Below are 22,610 nucleotides of genomic sequence, written 5' to 3'. Positions count from 1 at the left end.
CCACCAGAGCTGGGATTTGGAGTTCAGAGCAACGCTCTCGTCTGCTGCACTTACTTCTGCATGATTTATTTCTTTGTTTCTTCAACTCCTCCCATGTGTTCTCAGATTTCTGACATAGAGGGTGATGGCACTTAGCTCATACCCTGCCACAGATGCAGTGGTTTAATTTCTATATTTCAGTATCTTTTAAAAGAGATTTTGTCTTGCCTGTTAGCAGGGGTGTCTGTCTGCAATCCTGGCGAGTGCTGCAGATGGCTGCATATCTTACATGCTTAACCTCCCCCCACGCACGCTCCCTGTTTCTGTTCAGTTGGGTGCCCAGCTGCTCTCGCCTCAGTCTGAGCAATTGTTTATGCTGAGGCTCTCTATGAAGGAAGCTAATAGCTTGGATAATCTATATATACATTTTTAACTGCTAAGCAAGCATCCTCACTTCAGCATGGATAGTGTAAGGCAACAGCAGAATCTGAAGCTGGCCACACAATAATGATGTTTTCCTGGGAGGAGAGAAGGTAGGGATTGGTGCCCCTTTGAGAGGGAGCAGATTTTACCATATCTTGCATTTTTTAAAAAAGAGTCGCCGTGGGTGTATTTTAAGCTTTTTTTTTTACTGCCTATGATAAAGGGATCTGGACTGCATACTTGAAAGGTGGACTCTTACCATTTAATTACCAATAATTAAAGGCAGAGCAGCATCTACATCCCAGGTCTGTGCAGCTTTTGTGGGAGGTGGCTTTTTCAGACATAAATAGGACCAGAAATCTCTTGAGTCCATATTTGACTTCTAAGGATGAGTAAAGTGTCTGGCCTTATATCCCTCTTACACCAGAGGAATAGTGAGCCCTTCAGGAGCTGAAGTGGTTTGTGCACTGTCCCCGCTGTGACTTACCCTGCAGGATGTGGTGTCTGCCAAAATCTATCACATTTTTGTGCTTAAAACACAACCTGTAATAGGGTATCTATTTTACAAGAGTGAAACTTCCTGTGACAGATTAGCTAACAGTCTGAACTGTTACAACTTACTATTAAACATGACTACCAAAGTGATTTTTTTCTTTAAAAAGCACAGTATAATCTCATCAGAGAAGAAAATGCAATGTCTTTGTTCACAGTTAAATGGTGCTCTCCAGGGCACAGTTCATAGTTAAATTGTGTATCTTCAGGGACTGTGTACTGGGGGAGTTGGTGAGCTTCCCCAGAGCCTCAGCACTTCTTGAAAATTCAGACACTTTATTAATCTAAGCAAGATTTCTCCTGTGCTATTAGTGCACTCTATTACCTCTTGCAAAGGTCTGTAACTCAGGTTTTATTTGTGCAGTGTCTTCAGAACTGCTTTTCACAGTCCACAGTAGAAGCTGTAGGCAGAGCTAACACCTTTTTATAGACAATCCTCTACCTACAAACTTTGTCTTCAATTGCCTGATTATTGTAGCTCTATAGCAACACTATCATTACAGCACAATAGTTACCAGAATTTGTAACCTGAAATGGAACATCTCTGCAGCAGAACCTGAAAAAAAATCCCAACAAATCAAACAATGCCGCTGAATCTAAGCTTCCATGACATCAGGAGGTCTAATAAAAGATAGAATATCTGCCTACATATGTTGCCTTCCTCACAGACATTGATCAGTCCAGCTCTGATGTTAGACATTTTCTCCAGGAAATTCAAAAGGATTATGACATAGTGCATTTCACTGATTGGTATTTGAAGAGGTTTTGTTGTTTTTTTTTTTTTAATCAGGTCCTAAAGTCCAAGAGGGTAAAGCAGACAGGAATATCTAGAATGTCTAGACAATTCCCACATAGGTCCATATCTTTCAGAATCAGCTCCAAACACTGGTGGATTCAGAAATCTTGTTTAATTCTGCTATATTGTTGTGGGTTTTAAGCACATATCTGCTTAATAAATAAGTAGTGGGTGGTAGTATTCTTTGCAAATGTGTTTGCTATTCTATAAAACCCTGATGGTTTGGGTTGGAAGAGGCCTTAAAGATCACTCAAATCCAAAGATATTGTAGACATTGTTGCAGATACCGCAACTGATGTGATGGTTTAAGTTAGAGTTAAGAGCCGACTCGTGAAGCGGCTTTGCAGGGATGCTCAAGGGCCTCTCCATCAGTGAGCCCGGCCAGCCCAGAGGAAACCTGAGCATATCAAAGGTGCGAAATCAAGGATTAAGGAGCACCTGATCATCAGCGAGGCAGGTTCTGTGGCTGTGCCATAATCCTCCTGGGACGGCATTAGGGAGCAGCGCGGAAGGGATCTGCCGGCCGCGGGCAGCGCTGGCCGGTGCTAAGCGGTGCCTGGTGGTTTTACAACTGCCCCATTTTCATGTGCTGCGCTTTTGTACTCGCATCAAAATATGTAACTGTGTGGGATGAAAGGAAACAGCAAATTGGATTGCGCCGTAATCCCAGCTGAAGCGCTGTCTTCACAAAGATGTATACTGAAAAGCTTTGGGCTTCTTGCAGGCAGAAGAAACTTGTAATACATGAACGAGTTGTACAGCGACTAAGCAGTCCCTGAAGAGCATCTTCCCCGCCTCTCCGCGGTTTGATCATTTCGCTTCCCAAAACATCTCCTGCGCTTCAGCATCTCCTGCGAGCCCGTGGCTGGAGGGAGCTGTCTGTGACCCTGCTTCGGGGACAGGCACATCCCACGACCCGCCGGCCCCGCGTCTCCCCGTCCCCAGCAGTGGGGTGCCAGGGCACAGCCCACCCTTGTGGGGACCCTCGCGGGGGGACAGTCACTGTGAGACCCTTGCCGAGGGACGCTCTTTGAGGGACAGTCACTGAGAGACCTTTGAGGGAGCGTCGCTGCGGGACAGTTCACTGAGGGACAGTCACGGAGAGCCCCTCGCTGGCGGCCTCTCCCCGCCGCCGCCGTCGCGCCTCAGGGGAGCGACACGCCTGACAGCTCCCCGACAGCGCCTGGCCCTCCTCCCGCCTGGCTTTTCCCTTCTGCCATGGCCACTCTCCCTTCCCCCGCCCCAGCTGCCGCTCCGTCCCCGTCCCTCAGCCGGCCCCTCTCGGCTCCCGCTGACGGAGCGGCGGCAGGGCGGCGCGGGGCCGGGTCTGACCGGGCGGGCTGAGGGGAAGCCGGACAGAAACGACACTTTTCCATGTATATTCACTTTCTAATATACATTATATATATTTATCTATTTATTTTATTTTTTATTTCTCTTCCTGCGCTTTCCCCGCGGGCGGCGGGGGTGGAGGCTGGGCTGGGTTTCCCGGCGCTGAGGCGGCGGCGGGCGGGGGAGGGGCGGGCGGGCGCTCCCGCCGCTGCCCCAGACAGTGGGCGGGGCCGGCGCGCGCCGCCGGCGGGTTCGTGCCCGCGCGCCGCCGCCGCCGCCGCCGTCTCGGTCTCCGCAGTGAGGTCACGGGTGGGCGGCGCGAGCGCGGCGCCTGTTCCGCTCCCCGCGGCCGCCGGAGCCCCCGCGGCGCCGGGTGAGCAGCCGGGGAACTTGCTGGGAACGGCGGGGAGCGGGGCGGCGGAGCCGTGGGGGAAGGGCGGGAGCGCCCGCCGGGGGATGGGAGGGAGCGGCGGCTGCGGAGAGGCGGCGCGGGGGCGGCGGGGAGAGGGGGAGCGGGGTACCGGGGATGGCAGGGGGGGAGGGACACGGGGGTGGCGGAGCGGCGCGGTACGGCTGGGGACAGCGGGGAGCCGGCCAGGGCGGAGGGGCGAGCCCGGCGGCGGGAGGGGGAAGGGTTGAGCCGTGCCCGGAGCGGTGCCGGCGGGGCCGGGGTGAGTCACGGCGCGGGAGGGAGCGGCGGGATGCGGCGTCCCGGGAGGGGTGAGGGGTCGGTGCCCGGCCCGCGGCTCGCCGGAGCGCCCGTCCTTTCGGGTGTGCACGCCGGGAGAGCCGCTCCGGACTGCCCCCTCCCCCGCCGGTATCGCCCATCGGTCGGGGGCTTGTCCCGGCGTTCCGCGAGTTCCTGGGAAACGCAACCTGCCTCTGACAGGGAATCCCAGAATGGTTTGGGTTAGAGGGGGCCTTAAAGCTCATCTCCTTCCAACCCTCCCCGCCATGGGCAGGGACATCTTCCAGGTGCAGGACGACTATCCCAGGGCGCTCCAAGCTCCGTCCAACCTGGCCTTAGACACTTCCAGGAATGGGGCAGCCACAGCTTCTCTGGGCAACCTGTGCCAGTACCTCACTGCTATCACAGAGAATAATTTCTTGTATCAAATAAAAACCTTCCCTGTCTTAGTTTAAAGCTGTTCCCTCTTGACCTGTCACTCCATGTCCTTGTCCCTCTCCAGTTCCCTTGAAGCCCCTTTAGGTACTGAGCAAACTCTGGGATTGCTTGATCGGCCTCTCTCTCTTTCACAGGTTATCAGGAAGGACTGGCAGAAAGTCTGTGCTAGCACACGGCATGAATTCAGCCCATGGCCTGGATCTCACCTCTGTTACTAATAACTTGGGCTGGGAAAATTCTGACACACACCAGTGACATCTGGGCGAAAGGTGACTCTCTAGGGACGTTTAGTTTTTGCCGTCGATCTGGATCAGCCTTTAATTTCAGGATTTATTTGTGAACTGCCATAGTAGCTGTCACAGTGGTGGTGAAATCATAAAGCTAGCAGCACAATACAGCAAGCCCTTAAGATTGTGTTTGATCTCTGGGAGCTGAAAGTGCTGAATAAAATTTTCACACAACCTAAGCTACGTTTTGGATCAGTTGTGTTAAGATTGACGTTCTTCTAACTGAGCCCGTTTTTCTATTTTAATATTTAAATAGAGACTTATTTGAAAAGACAATATATTTTTTAAAGGAAAAAAATGATCGAGGATGAACACGCATCAGCGCATCGTTTTTTACTAGATTGCTGGACAAGACTACTGTGTAAAATAGTGGGTAGGGTATGAAGAATGCATTTTGTATACATATTGAATTGGGTTTTTTATATTATAAAATTGAACAAATAACTAAGAAAACAGTGTAACCTCCATTAGTAATTTTGCAGTATTATATGCAAAATGGGTTACAGTTTTTACTGTTGGATCCTGAAGAAGTAATGTTTTAGTGAGAGGGGCGTGCAACTTGGTGTACCTGAGGTAATCCAAGATCACATGAAACTATTTTTTATATGAAAAAGCAAGAAAATGCACATTCAGGACTGACTTAATTAAAGCTCTAGCATTTAGCAATGGAAAGCCCACAGATAAACTTCCCTCTAGGTCTGGTTTCAGACCAAAAAAGGAGCAGGATCCAAGAGGATGGGAGTCCTCCCCTGAAAAAAGCAATGACAGAAATGCATGTAAATAACAAAGTACAGGTTGTAATAAATAAATTGCCAACAATAAAGAAGGAAAACTTGGATGACTATGATGAAACTCCAGTGGAGGCTGATGGGGAAGCTGCCAAGCCAAACAGTGCTTCACTTTCTGAGCCTTTGAGTTTAAATCCAGGTTTGAAACACACGTTGGCACAGTTCCACCTAAGCAGCCAGAGTTCGCTGGGTGGACCTGCAGCTTTTTCAGCTCGGTATTCCCAGGAAAGTATGTCACCCACTGTCTTCCTGCCTCTCCCATCACCACAAATCCTCTCTGGTCCGCTGCTCATCCCTCCAGACAGCTCCACAGAACTCACCCAGACCCTGCTGGAGGGGGAATCCATTTCTTGTTTTAAAGTCGGAGGAGAAAAAAGACTTTGCTTGCCTCAAGTGTTGAATTCGGTTCTCCGAGACTTTTCCTTGCAGCAGATCAACACGGTGTGTGATGAGCTCTATATCTACTGCTCAAGGTGCACTTCTGACCAGCTTCACATCCTGAAGGTTTTGGGAATTCTTCCATTCAATGCTCCGTCCTGTGGGCTCATTACGCTGACGGACGCTCAGAGACTATGCAATGCTTTACTGCGCCCTCGCACTTTTCCCCAAAGTGGCAGTTTCCTCCCTGGCAAGAACACCTTGGCCCAGCTGAAAGAGACTGGCAGTGCCTTCGAAGTAGAGCATGAATGCCTGGGCAAGTGCCAGGGCTTGTTTGCACCTCAGTTCTACCTTGCCCCGGATGACCCGTGTATCCAGTGCTTGGAATGCTACGGAATGTTCTCACCCCAGACCTTCGTGATGCATTCACACCGATCCCCAGACAAGAGGACCTGCCACTGGGGGTTTGAGTCGGCCAAGTGGCACTGCTACCTGCACATTAACCAAAAATACCTGGGCACATCAGAGGAGAGAGAGCTGAAGCATCTCTTGGAGGAAATGAAGGAGAAATTCAGCGAGAAAAATCAGAAAAGAGCTCGGTCCAAAGTAAGTTCACCTGATCTTGTAAAACTCCCAGATCTCTTTCTGCTCACACGTAAATACTTGTTTTAGAAGCGCATTACTTGGCTTCCCTAAGTGGGAATACTTGTCACATCAAGCCTAAGTTAAATTTGTGAGAGCTTCACCATGGAAATAACATTTCTCATTAAGAGGGGTGGTAATTTCTTTCCTCTTTGGGCTGCAAGTAACCATTTGAACTGGCTTGGCTTTGTTGGTTCTTGTTCTGCCTAAGGTATACAGACTGGAAAATTTAGGCTATTGTGAAAATTTTCTTTCTCCCATTTGACCTTTGGGTAGGTTTTACACAGCGTGTGCTGCAGCAGCTGAGCAAAGCAAAAAGGAGCTTGAAAATCGAGTACTACAAATGAATTCTTCATTTGTTATTTGTACTCCAGCATGCACACATGGGCTGGATGGCAACCTGGCTTGCTGGCCACCCATCTCATGACTTGTGTGCAGGGTAATGGTGAAAGCTCAATGGCTATTTAGAAGCCCAAAGTCTGCTTGTTCAGCAAGAGCTTTCTGTTTAAACCACTTGTGCAGTGAAATATGCCAAAAAGAGGGGGTTTTAAGCAGCCCAAGTAATGAGCTGTAGGCCGGTATCTTGACAATAGTTAATAATAGACATCTTATTTTTTCCTAAAATACTGCTGCAAGTCAGTGCTGTGGTTCCAAAATACAGAGCTTATTTGTCCCTTGGAGAGCTTCTACTTTAAACAATAGGACAAGCAGCAGAGAAACATTAATATCATAGATGTTCCCATTCATAGAAAGCCCAATTTTGGGGTATAATTTAAACTTCAATAGGTTTTTAATGGCTTCTGCCCCATGACTTTTTCTTTTCAGTGTATTCGGTGTTTCTGTGTCTGTTTAATGGCTGCTGGTTTGATGATAAATCCATGTTGCCTGTTGGATGTTTTGTGGTGGATTTCAAAATAGCAGCAAGAGCAGCGCAGATGGTTGAGCCCAAAAAGGGGTGCTATGAGCTGACACCTTTCAGCAGAAATTTCTGAAAAGTTGGTGTTGCAGGAAGGCTGACTGTAGTAACAGGTATTGTTACAGTGGTGCCAGTCTGCAGGAAGAGATTTTACCAGCAGATTCCCATGGAAGTCTGCAGTATGGCATGCTTCCACATGCTGAATTTGAAGATGCAGTCTCCTAGCAAAGAGACTTTGCTTTTCAACTGATAAAGACATGTCAGTCTTTATTCTTGCAATGCCAGTGTGGGAAATGAATTACAGCATGGTGGATGCATCGGTGGAAATAGTCTTCCATGTTCACACCTATAAATGCTGCTTCTCTTCCCACAGCAGCAGATTTCAGACAATGAGATCTTTCAGTTTCATGTGCAAAGATGAAAAAAACTCAGCTGAAATTAGCAGTGGCAGTAATTTGGACTGGACTGGTGCAAATGAAATTGTAAAACTTTCTGCAGTCTTCTGTTGCAGACCTGTGTAGTTCTGTCTTACAAAGCAACGTGTGAAACCAGAGTCAGAAGCTGTGAAAACTGAACAAAATACAATGGTGGGGGAGGTTTCGGGGGTTTTTCTGTCCTGTGGATATTCATCTGGGAAGTACAAAAGAGTAAAAGCATTTAGGAGGGCAGTGTTGGAGTATGGTTTCCCTTGCCTTGTCCTGGGGGAGCTTAGGCTGCTTCAGTTGTCTTTTCACAGAATCACAGAATGCTTTAGGTTAGAAGGGACCTTAAAGATCATCTCATTCCACCCCTGCCCTGGACAGGGACACCTTTCACTAGACCAGATTGCTCACAGCTCCATCCAGCCTGACCTTGAACACCTCCAGGGATGGAGCAGCCACAACTTCTTTTCCTCATTTCTGTGTTGTGGGAGAGGTATCAGGTACAACACGTAGCCATTCCCTTTCCTTACAGTGCTAGGGGAATTTATCAGCAGGATGTTCTGTTTGCTGTTCTGTCACCTCCTCACCACCTTTGCTGAGTCAGTCCTCAGAAGTGCTGACACATCTTAGTGGTTATCTTGGAGGGCCTAGGAAGAACAGCTGCCCTTGACTAGGTCTTTCCCTCACCTAGTAATAAAGAATTAATTAAGTCCCATAGTCTTTGGAGCATCCTGGATCCCATACTTTGCCTTTCTACTTAACATTTCACTCTGAGTTTATTCACTTCACAGTGCAAATATGCTTTAGTTTCAATATTTTAAGAGCAAAGTACTCTTGAGATTAATTCCTTTCTGTTCTTTGTGCTAATAAGAAAGCTATAAGCTGTGTGCTTGACTGTCATAATTTTCTGTGGAGTTCTAGACTGCAGTGCAACATCCACCTGCTCTTCATGGAACAGCTGTCACCGAGTCTCTGCTGATTCCTGTGCTGACAGATCCTTGTTCCCTTTGACTTTGCGACAGTTTCTCATCGTCTCTGCACTAGGACTTTGTTTTGCTTTTCAGGCTGATTCCTTGAGCTGGTCACAGTGCATGGGGGAAATCTCACAGTGTGGGGGGTTAACATTTCTCCTGAGGGTTTTATAAATCCAATCTCTGCTAAAACTACTGGCTTAACGATTACACTGGAACCGTTACTTACCTATACATTTTTTCCTTAAAGAACAGTTTGTCCAACTAGCCTTGAAGAAAAACAAGTCACTTTTCATGTAACCCTTTTAAAGAGTTTGAGTAGAAGTAATTCAATTCAACTTGTGTTTACGGAATTATTTAAGAGCATATAAAACAAAAAAAAATTGTTGGGTAATGAAATAGCCATATATAGAGATTTATATTGAAATAGATGCCTTATTTCATTTACTTGAACTGTGAGGGAAGAATCCTGTTAGAAAAAGACTTCGTTTATTTATGGTAACATTTCATTTTCTTTCCTAACTGAAAATTTGATTGCATGCTATGAAATTCATTTGCAAGATTCACACTAATGGGTAGACAGTAAATTCAGTTTACATTTGAAACAGGTAAAAAAAAGGGGAAAATCTGACCTAGTAATTTGAAGATAGAGATGACCTGATAATTTCATATGTAAATATATAAGCATGTTAAAATGTGAGTCCTAAAATATGGACAAATGTGATCTGAAGCTAAAATCAGATCACTGCATACTAGCTGCAGTGTAAGTAGATTATATGTGATTACTTAAATTATTAGAATGATTTGAGTAAGTAGAAAAAACTTGACAAGAGTCAGGATGAGGCCATTTTCCTAGAGATTATTTGAATCTTTTTTATTTAAAGCCTTTTTATGAATTTACAACTCCAGAGCTTCTCTTCCTTGTGTTCCATGTCTGTGTTGGCAGTGGTTTGAGGAGCTGCAGGGGTGGAGTTGAATTTCAGTTTCACTGGGAGCTGAGTTTTGGTCAGGGTGGGGTAGGTGGGGTGGTGCTGGATTGTGCAGACCATGGCTCAGGTCACACCGGTCTCACTGGGGGTCTCCCACTGCCAGGGATGAAGTTCTCTAAAAGTTTATTCCATAGTGTGTAAATACAAAACTTTTCTGATAATATAGCACCTAAAACGTTGTGAAGATATTAGAGCACTACATAGAAGTTTCAATACAGGATTGTTAAACTTTTTTAGCTTTATAAGCTGTTTTTTAATTGAGCAGCTTGTTGAAGACATCGGGTCTGGCTGGAATGGTGTTGACTTACTTTGTAGCAGCCTTTATAGTGCTGTGCTTTGGATTTGTGGCTAAAACTGTGGCTAACATACCAGTGTTCTGGCTACTGAAATGAAAACTGGGGTAGAAGGAGGAGAAAGAGGGTTTGGCATCCAAGGTGGAGGTTGTTTGAGGGTGGTTGGGCAGTTGTCTGAGAGAGGGACTGAGCCATGCCCTTTGCTTCACTTGTGTTTTTCCTTCACCTCTTAAAGCAACTTTATCTTGATCCAGGAGCTTTCTTGCTCTTTTCCCTTCCATGCCCTGTCGATGGTGATGAGGGAGCAGCTCTGTGGGTGCTTGGCAGCTGCCTGGGGTCAGCCAACCACACCCTACCCAAACCCCCACATCCCAGGGCTGTTCTAATACAGTGAAATTACAAATCAATTTCCTAGCCACGAGAATATTGTAAATACATGGTGAGACACCTTTCACCTGAAATTAAGAGCAACTTCACAGGGGAGTATGAAGTATCACCAGGAGTTTTGAGTAAAGAGTAATTCTGAAAACATTTCTTGAGACGCACAGAGCAAGAATTGCTTTCCAAATGCAAAATACACAGAAGTTTTTAAGATTATATATTCTGGTGCACTTGAGTTAATTTTGTTTGCTACTGCAGAGGAATTGGCATTTTCATGTTACTGGGAGCAGCTTTACCTGGTGGTGTAATAAAAAATTGTGATGACTGAGGAAAGTTCCGTCTCTGGAACACCAGCACAGTGTTCCATTTAATTTTGAATTAAAGTATCTGGCAGGTACTTACTTTATATAGACACATTATTATAAAAAGCTCCTACAACCTTTTGGGAATCCTAGTTTCTGCTTTCTGTTTCTCCCAAGCTTATTTAGTAGAGTTCTGGAAACTGAGCAGTGCTTTTAGATAGGTCTGTAAAGAGATTTTCCTTCAATTTCATTGTTATTTTGCCCACAGTGGTAAATTGGAGATCAGAGAAAATTCTGTGGCTTGCATCACCCTGCCCCTCTGCCAAAGACACCCCATTTCCTGGTACCTCAGTTTCTCTGGTATTAATGATGTAAATTATTAATGTATTAATGGTGTAAATGCTGTTTCTCTGAGGAGTGTTTATGAAAATGTAAATAACCTGTATCCATGTTTCAATTTCCACTTTATTTTCTTTCCTTTAGGCAGAGCCACAGCAGAATCTGGAATTACCACAGTGGTATCCAGTTATAAAGCAAGAAACAGAAACTGATCCTCAACCACCTTCCTTTTTCCACCCCAGGTAAGTGAGTTTCCTACGTAGAACTGTAAGCACTGTCAAGTATTCAAATACTTTTGGCTGTTTAGGGATAATTCAAACTGAAAAAAAATGTATTTGCAACCTGAACTGTTAGGAAAATTCTTAAGGTATCACACAGGAATGATTTAACCCTAAATTTTTATGCATTTCTTAGTGTAAATACTAATGAACTGCTTATGAATGTTTTTTGGTATAGGACTCAAGACCTGTGGGTGTTCTTCAGCAGGCAATACAATTGAAATGTAATTAAAATTTTCCCTTTCTTAGTAGAAATGACAGAGGTAACTTTTGATCTTTCATATTGTAATACAATGCATGCATGTGGAAAGCTGCATAAGGCCTGTTTACCACGAGGACAACTTAATCTCCTTCCAGAAAAGATATCCAAGAGGTGTTTGAAGGATTTCTTCCACAGTGGGACAAGGGCTGCAGCTGAATTGTCTGTGGACTGGTTTCCTGGTTTTAGAAACCAAGTGCATTTCCTTGACTCCTTACCCAGTTTGTCACCTGCAGCAGTGAGGGGAACAGTTGTTCTTGCTATTCCTCTTGCCCTCACCCCCTGTGGCTGCCCAGGTCCTGAATTTGGGTCAGAGCAGACCCTTTTTGGTGCACACACATCACACTGGTTCCCACGCAGAGAAGGGAGTGGAGGAATTTCTGTGATGGGCCCTCATGTTCTGTTCCTGCCAGTGCCTTCCTTCAGAGCCAGGAGAAAGGGAAGTGTTGAAGACAACAGCACTGGTGATCTTGGCACTGAGCTGAACACACCTGGGGCTATCTTCCCTCTGCAGTGGTGAGGTGAGGGTGGGACACAGGGATGATCCCAGGAGTCCAGGAGCTGTGAAAATCCAAACGGGCAGCTCAGTATACTTGGGAAGGAGAGTCCAGCGTTGGTGTCAGACGCGCCCCAGGACTGTCAGAACACAGCTTTGCTACTTGAGTGAGGTGCTCATTCCCACTTCACTGCTCATCTCCCCATCCTCCATTGCTAATATAATGATTATGAAAATATGAAAATGCTGGAGAGTCTGGATTCAGTGGAATTCTAATTTCACTCTTTGCATCTAAATGAAGTCTTCATATGATTTTCTGTAATTTTTTTAATCAGCCATGTTTGTAAAATCTACTTGTTTGATAGCCTCAAAACCTTATCTAGATAATCTACTCAGTAAAGATTGAGTGGGTTGTTAGGCTTCCCTTTTGCATAGGAAAAATTAAAAAAAGATGTCCTTATATTTCATTGATGCTTTCACAGTTTGAACTCATGTTAAATTAAACTTACTGCTCTCAACCAGCCATCATTTATTATGTCTTACCTTTCACTATGAATTTTACTCTTCTGCTGTTACAGTTACTACCTTTATATGTGTGATAAAGTGGTTGCCCCGAATGTTTCTCTTGCATCTCAATATAAGGACGTCGCAAAAACAACAGTAAAAGCTTCAGAAGTTAATAAATCCTCACCTGGGCAGTCAGAGAAGAAGCTCAGTAGTGGAAAGCACAAAAAAGCTGCCTCCTATCCAGAGCTTTCTCTTGAAGAACAGGAAAAAATTGACTTGAAAACTGGTGTGGAGCAGCCAAATAAACGTTTAGGTGAGTAGCGGAAATTATAATGAAGTCTTTGATTTTTATACAACAGAATTTTGAAAAACTTTACACCAAGCTAGAATTTTGTGATGTTATTTCAGGTTTCAAAAAACTCCCTCCACCTTTTTGTAATCTCAGTTTTCTTTGCATTTTTTCCACTCTGGAATTTGAACTTCCTGTGATTATTGTTCTCTGTTTTCTCCTGTGTAGATCCTCCTGTGTCAGCTCGTTCTGCGAGAGGTGGAAAATCTGAGCGTGTTTCTTCCAAAATCCCCAGAGACTCTGGCCGTGGTGAGGGAGGTGCTGATGCACGAACCTTGTCCCCCACCCTCATGAAAGACATCAGCTGTGAGGATGACAAGGGAAGGATCATGGAAGAAGTAATGAAAACCTACATCAAGCAGCAGGAAAAGCTGAACACGATTTTGCGGAGGAAGCAGCAGCTCCAAATGGTACAGTGGCAGTCTGAGTGCATTTCCCCCTGGGCAGCAGGGAGCTGCTGTGAGCTTGCTGGCTCCACAGTCAACATCACAGATTGTATCACTTAGAAACACCAAAGCACACAGATCATCTTTCCCTCAGCTTAAATCCAGACACCAGATCTTCAATATCCCTCATGCTCATGAGTTTTGAGCCCACTAATAAGTGGTGTCTCTTCAGTATGCAGCTGCTGGGTCCAAGCAGCTCCTGCTTTTTCTGTATCCTTTAAAATTTCTCAGTTTTCAGGTTTTTAAAGATGCAGCTATCATTATTCTAGGAATGGTCTTATCACTGCCCTGTATAAAAAAGGCCACCTTCCTACACTCACTTGTTAAGCCATGCACTTAGGGATTTTATTTTTAGTCTTTTCCTTTAATAATGGATGATTTTAGAAGCTGATGTTCATTTGTGACATTCTGTTTTCTGAATTCAGTTAAATGCTGCTTTGTGTCTTGCATCCATGGAACAGACCTAATATTTTCATTTATTTTATTTTAATTTAAATGTTAATCTCAGGATCTAGGAGCTCAGGTAGGACCCTAGAGCTACTGCTTTAAATTTATTCTGCTGTGTTTACCTCTTTGCAGATAAAGCTTGGAGATAAGTTTAAAAAAAATACAAGTTTAAGAACATCAAAATGTCAGTGGACAAAGTAATCAAACAATTTTGTTTTCTGATGCTACACTTCTTGCATGTTTACTGTTTCAAAGTATGTTTTAGTGGATCAGTGCTGCTGCTTCCTGGGGTTCACTGCTGGAAGTGCAAATTTGTTTCTGGAAGCTTCATGTACTTGGAAATTTAATTCCTTAAAAATTAGATGGATGTTACAGAATTCCATGCTGTCATTGCTAAGTAGGTAAAAGCCATTATCAGGCTGTTGTTATTGGTAGTTACAAATGGTCTTTTTGGCCTCATTGGTTCCAGAAACACCATTAAATTCAAGTTTTTTGCTTTTCTGGTGTTAGAAGGAAGGAGTATGTGATCTTGATCTTTCTTTACAGGAAGTGGAAATGTTAAGCAACTCTAAAGCTATGAAGGAACTGACTGAAGAGCAGCAGAATTTACAAAAAGAACTCGAATGTTTGCAAGCAGAGCATGCACAAAGAATGGAAGAATTTTATTTTGAGCAGAGAGACTTGGAGAAGAAATTGGACCAAGTCTTGAAACAAAAATGTAGCTGTGACTCCAATTTGGAAAAAGATAAGGAAGCTGAATATGCAGCACAGGTGAGATGGGAAGGTTTATTTCAAACAAAACACGTTTAGTGTATCAGGAAATTGTGAAGTTGCTGTTCAGCCACCCTAAGGTTTCGTTTTCTCTGTGTGTTCTGACACCACAGACAGATACCAAAATAGGTCAGTGACAGCAATATTTATTTCCCTGTTCTTGATTGAAACTGAGGTAGACTGTAACTTACAGAAACATACGATATTATTGATTAAATATTAAACTTAAACATGAGGTCTGTTACATCCTCATTAAAACAATATTTGGGCTTGTCCATGATACAGACTTAAACATTATCATTATTTTATGTAAAAAAAAAAAAATAAATCCAAACCTCTGAACCATCTTTTTGTCAGATCAGCAGCTTACCTTGCTGCTTCTCATGCTTCTTGGTGGTAGAACCTTCTGCAGTATCTGATGGGTCCCTTCTGGGCTCTACCAAAACATTTGGCCAAGAGTTTTCTTGGAAATGAAAATCGTATTAGTGTCTCTCTTGCCTCTTGGAAAACCTATGGAATTGGTTTTTTCCTCTCACTTTCTTTTTAGCTTTTACTATTGCTTCTTTATGTTGGAGGATATTCCAATGGGAAAAAAATACAGCTAATAACAGAGGGAACCTTGGAATGCCCCTTTTAAAAATCAGCTGTAGTTATGATTGTTTTTTTTTTATTTTGCACCTTATCACAGAAAACTAATCTTAACAGGTTCATTTTTAAAGTGAACAAAATCCAAAACTTGAGCTCAGTAAAGCTCTGTGCTCCTTTGTTCACAACTGTGAACTGTGTATTTCCTGTTCTGACTGACTCAAACTGAGAAACAGGCACTACTTGAGAGACAGGTTTTGGTATTTTTGGTGAGTAGGGCAGAGACTCACATCATAAATCCTTCTTGTGAATTTAATTTCGTGACATCCCACTCCACTGATTCCTGGCCTTTGCTGCCAGAAATAATCCTCTCTGACTAAGGCCTGATTTACTAAACATCTGGTACAAGCCCTATTAGTGCAAGTAACAACGTGTTCTAATTTATGGAGATCATCATGTACAGCATGTTTTATAGGGCTTGTGCAGCTTACTTCCTTTGGAGGGTGAAAACTCTGGATTGTTCCCCAAGGAGATTGGTTGTGTGTTTCTTTTGAAGTTAGACTTTGAAAGCTACATACATTCCTTGTGTAAAAGTTTACTCTGTTATTACCTCTGTGGTAGATCTATTCACAATTTATAATTCAAACCTATTTTTTTCCCATTTATCACATCTTGCAGTAGATTCTGGTTCCAAGAAACACCAGAGTTAAACAGAGGTCTTGGGAACAGGGAACTTCCCCAAGCTGTGTATACAGCATTTAAAAAAAGCCCTAATCTGATGTGTTCTCCAAAGCAATTGCCCAGGCTGCCTTTTCTGTCTGAGAACTCTGGACTGAGAGGAGCTCTCCTTGTGCATTAGACAGAATTGAGAATTTGATATTTGCAACTTGCTTAAAGTCTCTTCTTTCTAGGCCTGTCTGAACACACACTGTCTTGTCCCCCTTTTTGACTTTATTGAAATAGTTGCTTCACCTTGTCAGTCACCAGGCAGAATAACCAGTCCTGGAGCCTTTCCTTAGAGCTGGAAATCAAAGCCAGAGACGTGTTGCAGCATGCAGGCAGTGGGCACTGTTGCACTGCAGCACTTCACTGCATCACTTGTGCAGTCAGGACTTGCATTAACAGCCAGTTGTTGTCTAAGAGCTGCTGAAGTATTTCTGATTAAAAAAGCAGGGATGAAATGTGATGTTTCTCTAAAACCAGCACAGCCATTCCTTCACCCAGTACATTCTGTAGCAGTTGGTGAACACCAGAAATACCCAGTATGTTCCTGCTCTTTCCTTCTCATGGGCTGTTTTCCTAATTCTCAGTGAGATGGATGCTGTACATCAGTCAGATACCTATCATTATAAAGGCAGATGGATTTTTTTAGATGGAGTGAGGTCTTTTGGTAAGAAATAACCTCATAAATAATGGGAGAGAGGATAGCTGGTTTCCAGTCTCCTCCCTGTTTTAACTGCTGATAGTATACTATGTGCAATAAGGAACTTTCCCACACTTGAAAAGAAGTTTCCAGATGTCACTGCAAATAATTTTGGTGACATTCTAGCAAGTTGGAGCCTTGCTGTATTCCAAAGAGGAAAAAAATACTTAATTTCTGTGTTTAAACACAAGCTATATCATGAAAACATTTGTGTGGACTCAGGTTTATATTTGAACACACACACACACAGATGGTTATGTTCGAGATTTTCTGAATATTTCATCTATACTAAGGAATGTCAGAAAACAGTGTTGGCAGTTTTGTTTCTTCTAGAAATATGTTCAGGCTTTGAAATAAAGAAGTAATATTTAGTCAGGTAAGAGAAATGGACCAGGGAGATGAAAAAATGCAGTTTGGTCTAGGATTTGTGACACAGCTGATGCAGACATAGCACAGTTTTCCCCAACAGATTCTGTGTGTTGTTGACAATCTGGTGTGACAGTTCATATAACTACAACTTACATGCATTTAAAATTAGATTTTCTAATTTTTTAAATTATAGCATGGTGTTTATGCAACTTTGCATATTGCTAATGGTGTAGCAGGTAAATGCATAATTTTGATAACTGCATAATTCCGGTGGACTGAAATACTTGGATGCATAGAGTGGCCATCTGTAACCCTTTTATGTTTTAAATAAGATAAGTTTGCTAAAATTGACTCTGTCTCTCTTCTTTCAAAGCTGGCAGAGTTGAGGCAGAGGTTGGATCATGCAGAGGCAGATAGACAAGAGCTCCAGGATGAACTGAGACAGGAACGAGAGGCCCGGGAAAAGCTGGAGATGATGATAAAAGAATTGAAGCTACAGATCCTGAAATCTTCAAAAAATGGGAAAGGAAAATAGAAATTGGAAGAGGAAGCATGACTGTGTCCTTCAAACAGGGTGTTTTGGTTTTAACAATTGTGAACAATTTTTGTGTGCTGAGAAAAAGTGTTCTCTACAGATTTCTATTTCCCAGACAGGTCCAGATGAAGATATACATAGATATAAATAAATAGAGATAGATAGACATTTTTAGATTTTCCTAGCAAATGAAAATCTGCATTGATTTGTACTGGTGTTTTTCTCAAACAATGAAAAATACTAAACTCTTGATTTAGAGTGACCAGTTTCTGTCTATTTCTAGTACAGTCTTAAGGACTCTACACCTTTTAACATTGTCTGTAAAATATATATGGGTATCTTTATTTTGCTATCAATTGCACATCCAGTTATAAAAGTACATTAAAAATATCCTCAATTCTTCAAGGTCTTAAATAGTTTGGGTTTCAGTGAGAATTAAATATTCTTGAACTGAGGAAAGTAAAGGTAGCTTTTTGTCTGTAAGGCAGAGCTAAAAATTGCCACAACTGGTTGATGATTGAGTATCAAAAGTGATTTACCAGCATGAGTTTTTCCCATAATTTCATTGTGTGAAGTCAGCTGACCTTTTCAGTATTGTCTATTTAACAACTCATTATCAATCTAAGGAGTGTTAGAGCCAGCACTTGCTTGCTCTGCTGGAAGAGGAAAACATTAGGGGTTGTTTTTTTGTTTTGTTTTGGTTTTGTGAATTTAAAAAATTTGCAGTTACATTGGAATTTTGGGAAGCTAAAAATTCACAAGTTTTCTTCTGTTTTTTTTTCTCTATAGTACATATGAAAGAAACATTAATAAAAGGCTTAAAGGTGGGGCTTTTCCTTTCAGAAACGGAGAAAGCTTGACCTAAGTGATTTTCAAATATTAATGCTTTCAAGAAAAATAACATTTAAGGAATATGTATTCATTTCTTTAGTACCCTAAGCCTCCACACTTTGAGCTTCTTGCCAACTTGTGGATTTTTCTTTCATTACATAGAACAGGCCTTAACTGATGTTGTGATCATAGCTTAAAATATAAAATTCTGAGGTATGGCACTTTGAAAATCATTTTGATAGTCTCTGTATTTGAATGGCATGGTAGGGTTACCATGAATTAAGAAAATACAGCATGTTTGTTAAGCTATAACATTGGGAAATGTGTAATTGTACAGAATTACTGTTTTATGTATATATATAATGTCTGAGTACTTCTGAAGTCTGGTTCCTAGTGGGTTAAATGCATGGCTAAAGTTGGATGAAGAAAAACTTTTTTGCACTTCTCTCCAAAAAACTGGATACAGCTGGTTGATGTCAGCTGATCATGTCAGTGATAGGAATATTTTAGTAATTCTAGTGTTTCATTATATAATTTTAACTTGTGCTTTTATTTGCCAGTTTTGAGGTACTTAAGTTTAATATTCTCGTAACAATTCAGTTAATTTTGGATGAAAGCACTAGTAAAAACCTACATTGTTTTTTTTTCCCCTTCAACTAGTAAAACTAAAAACTCTTGTTCTTTTTTTCTCTGTTAGTGCTATAACAAGACTGAATATCACAGAGAAAGATAAAATTGCACATATCTTTAAAATGAATGAGAAATGAGGTGGTAAATTAAATGTCATAGAGTCATAGGATGATTTTTTTAATAACTGTACAATTTTGTTTATGAGCTCTGTGTCATATTTACACTGACAAGTAAAGCAGGTTAGATGGGAAAAGGAATCCATTTTCTTTGTCAGTGTTGAGAATCATAGAATGGTTTGGGTTGGAAGGGATCTTAAAGATCATCTAGTTCCAGCCCCTGCGAGGAAAGACCAGGATTATATTTCTCTCTTCTTCAGCTCCCATCTCCAAATTTTTCCTGTGAGAAGAAAAACCAACAAAAAACCCCAAACAAACTAAAAAGGAAAAGGCCTGTCCTTGCAGCTTGGTTTGGAGGGAGAGGTGTGACTGAATGGTTCTGGCTGTGTGTGTGCACCACTTGCTTTAAAAGCACCACCAATGTTTTGTTTTCCATCCACCAGCCCCGTGCATACAGGGAGAGCAGGCAGGAGTATTGCTGGAGGTGTGCTGGCTGGGGAGCAGAGCTTGAGGCTGCCCAGGGGGATTGGCAGATCCTGTGTTGGATGAGCTGGGAAATGGGAAAGTTCCACCTGGCTGCTGCTAAAGGATGGAGAGAGTCCCTTTGTTGCTTCTCAGTGCTGCGGAGCAGGCTCGGGCTGTCCGTGTTGGTAAAGCTCGTTCTCACAGCTGCAGTCACTGATGCACCACAGGATTTATAGCTTAGCTGTTGAATATTTGGAACCCTCCTGGGATTATTTTATTAGTAGGATAGTGAATATTCTGTTTGCATTCAGGTCTTGCCTGTGTTCTGTGCCTCCTGCTCAGCTGTCCCCCTTGGCCAGCGGTTGTTCAGCAGTGGCAGAGGAGGGCTGGTGTAGCCCAGGTTCCTTCAGCCAGCACTTGGGTCACTGCTGGAGGCTCTGAAAATGCTGGTGGCCATCCTTTGTACCAATATTTTCACTGCTGCAAGATCTCCAGCAGCTATAGGAAGTTTTACCAATTCCAGTTACAGATAAGGCCTCCTAATAGTTTCTGAACATCTGGCTGGTAAAGGAAATGGAACATTTATTAAAATGACCTTAAAAGTAGCTTTGTAAATACTCCATTTAGTTAATCTAAAGTTAGAATGCATTTTAAATTATTGTAATCCTTTAAAAATTCTTAAATACTACTTTCAGGCTCTTGACGTAACATAAACAATTTTCATATGTGTAGACAATTTTATACTGATTTTAAGTAATAATGTATACATAAATGTGCCATAGACCTTTGTGTGCTCACACTCTCCAAAAGATAGTTTTTTAGTAAATTGTAAATAATGCTCTTAAGTTTTAGGGTAAATATATGTTGACCTTTTTTTTGCTACCTTATCCTAATTCTATGGAATGGTTCCTTTTACAGCCTGACATAGGAACTTGGAATGCACACTTGAGGGCCCTCACTTAAGTGCACACTTAAAGGTAGAGACTAAATCAGTCATTAGGTCTTTGCTTTTAGTCATAGCTTGCTCACTTTATGTATTATTTGGTTTGCCTTCAGTCATTGCTTGTTGATCTTTTAAGGCAAGAAGTAATTTTCCCAGGTAGTTGTGACATGAAGCCTGTAGAACAAAGTCCTAAAATTGTCTGTAATTTGAAAGTTGCTTTATTAGACACCTACACCAAGATGGAAGTTGCCTAGTGCACCTTTTGGAATAAGTAGTATTCAAGGTGAATGCCTAATTTGCTCCTATACTTTTATAAAAGAGAACTTTAACATGCTTTGTATACTTTAATCAATAAAATATAAGAGCTTAGAGGGTAAAACTCTTGTAAATTTGGCAGTCTGGAAACACCCTCACTCACAGTGTAACCAGGTGTCCCTAAACGAGAGAGATTTTTATCTAAATCTCCAAACTTAGTTAAGTCTGTGTTTTAGTTTTTGTAAAGCATATCATTCAGCTTGACTATTTAGATGAATGTAGTTATGTTTCACATTCTTAAACTAATTTTATTCTATATTTAATATATTGATAGCTTAGGTGTAAAACCATCTGTACATAGTAAAGGCATAATGCAATTAGTGATGTAGGAAAAGTTGGGTGGGAGCATAAAGCTACTGGTGGCCTGAAAAGAAATAAATCTTGGCCCGTATTTTAGAAGTCACAATGTTTTATTCATACATTCTTGTTTTGTATTGGGGGAGGGGATAGCTAGAATGTGTTATGAAATTTTTGGAAACCTTTCCTAGCATTAGTTGGGAAGTTGCCCTTGAATTGCTGTCGTGGTCAGCTTCCTAGAATTCACTTGTTTGTAGAGTATATATTTTGATTGTCAGTAAAAATAACAACTTTGTATTTTTTCTGCACTTAATTTGTGTAATTAATCCACACAACAGAGTTTTCTATAACATGGTGAAGTGGACAAAAGATGTAATTTCTCCTACCTATTAATCTGTGCTTGCAATATTTCGATAATTTTATTTAAGCCATTGATAGTAAGCAGCAGAAAGCTGCAAATTTCAATTTTCTTTTTGCTCATTACATTTGTAGTGTGAGTGTTCATTGGTTTTCTTTACAGAAAGTCTGTAGAATTTTCTATTTGCTGCTTATATCTATTTAAAAAATACAGTCATTTTTTAGCTTTTGTGAAAGCAGTTATTGCTTACAAATTGCACGATGATTTTACAGTGTGTCTCCATTACTTAGCAAATTGTTCTTTTCAGGATTAGTGGTTCAGTTGGAAAATGCTTGAAAAATGAGTTTTAAGCACTTCATCAAGCACAGCAAACACGGTATAAAATTTTGCTATTTGAAAATTAATTAAGTGTAACGATATCAATTGAATTTTTTTTCTTCTAAGAGATACCTCACTTAAAGGAAAGCACAGCTGTACTGTATTTAAATGAATTCTAGGAAATAATAAAAGGTTGGTCTGAATATTTCGTTGCCATCACGTTGCTTTCTGTGATTGACAGAACGTTTTTTGTGTTTTCATCCTCACTCTCTAAAGTATTTATTGCTGTTGACATGCCAGTATAATTCTCTCAAACGACAGAAAGTAGCTGCAAAACAACCCAGTCCGTGTTAGCTCAAGGCAACAGGTTGAGTGACTATTCTGAAACCATAGGAAAAACGATCAGTGCATTCAACAATTTTTAATACTTTGCCAATGATGTACAGTCTTATTGTCAGCGTTGCTGTGGTTGCATTACATGACACACAAAACTGTCCTCTACCTCACGTGAGATTTAACAGATATTTTATATGGTTTTAGTAGACAAGATGCATCTATCTGGTCACTTAGTTTACAAATTTTGAATTATATTTATTGAAACATGACATACTGTGCTCTTAGCTTATACCTCAATTGTATTTTGTGCTGTTATCCATTTCCATGCCCTGTAAATACCTGTATAGATCGTGGACTCAAAAACAAATAAAGAACTGTAATGTCACAACACTTGTCTCTGTCTTATTTTTGAAGACTGACTTCTAAACTTGGCTCTTTGAAGGTGTTTAACTTGGTACTTTTCTAAGGACAGAGCCTTCCTTGCTTTGACTACAGTAAATTAAACTCTGATTACACTGAAACTTGTTAGCAGAGCTCCCACAGCCTGCAGCAGATCCCCAGTTCTCTAAAAGATATTTTAAGCAAAATCTACAAGATCAAAGCTGTCTCTCCCCATGGAC

At 41.8% G+C, this 22,610-nt stretch overlaps 1 protein-coding gene across 1 annotated transcript; it reads left to right on the top strand.

Moving 5' to 3' along the window:
• Nucleotides 1–3,329: 3,329 nt before the first annotated feature.
• On the top strand, nucleotides 3,330–22,370 carry SKIL (SKI like proto-oncogene). Its single transcript, XM_058844271.1, has 7 exons — nucleotides 3,330–3,455; nucleotides 4,343–6,267; nucleotides 11,061–11,158; nucleotides 12,528–12,769; nucleotides 12,974–13,215; nucleotides 14,245–14,469; nucleotides 17,220–22,370. Exons 2-7 carry the CDS (start codon nucleotides 5,161–5,163, stop codon nucleotides 17,379–17,381), a joined length of 2,076 nt encoding a protein of 691 aa, XP_058700254.1. The 5' UTR covers nucleotides 3,330–3,455; nucleotides 4,343–5,160; the 3' UTR covers nucleotides 17,382–22,370.
• The last annotated feature ends 240 nt before the right edge of the window (nucleotides 22,371–22,610 follow it).

Source organism: Poecile atricapillus, chromosome 8 (genome assembly GCF_030490865.1).
Source record: "Poecile atricapillus isolate bPoeAtr1 chromosome 8, bPoeAtr1.hap1, whole genome shotgun sequence".
Lineage (NCBI taxonomy): Eukaryota > Metazoa > Chordata > Aves > Passeriformes > Paridae > Poecile > Poecile atricapillus.
This window is presented reverse-complemented; position numbering and strand designations above follow the sequence as displayed.

Bases quoted from the DNA above. Each gene is read 5' to 3' on its own strand.
- SKIL (XM_058844271.1), top strand. From the start codon at position 5,161: ATGGAAAGCCCACAGATAAACTTCCCTCTAGGTCTGGTTTCAGACCAA. The intron at 6,268-11,060 runs GTAAGTTCACCT...TCTTTCCTTTAG, and splicing joins AGAAAAGAGCTCGGTCCAAA to GCAGAGCCACAGCAGAATCT. The intron at 12,770-12,973 runs GTGAGTAGCGGA...TCTCCTGTGTAG, and splicing joins GCAGCCAAATAAACGTTTAG to ATCCTCCTGTGTCAGCTCGT.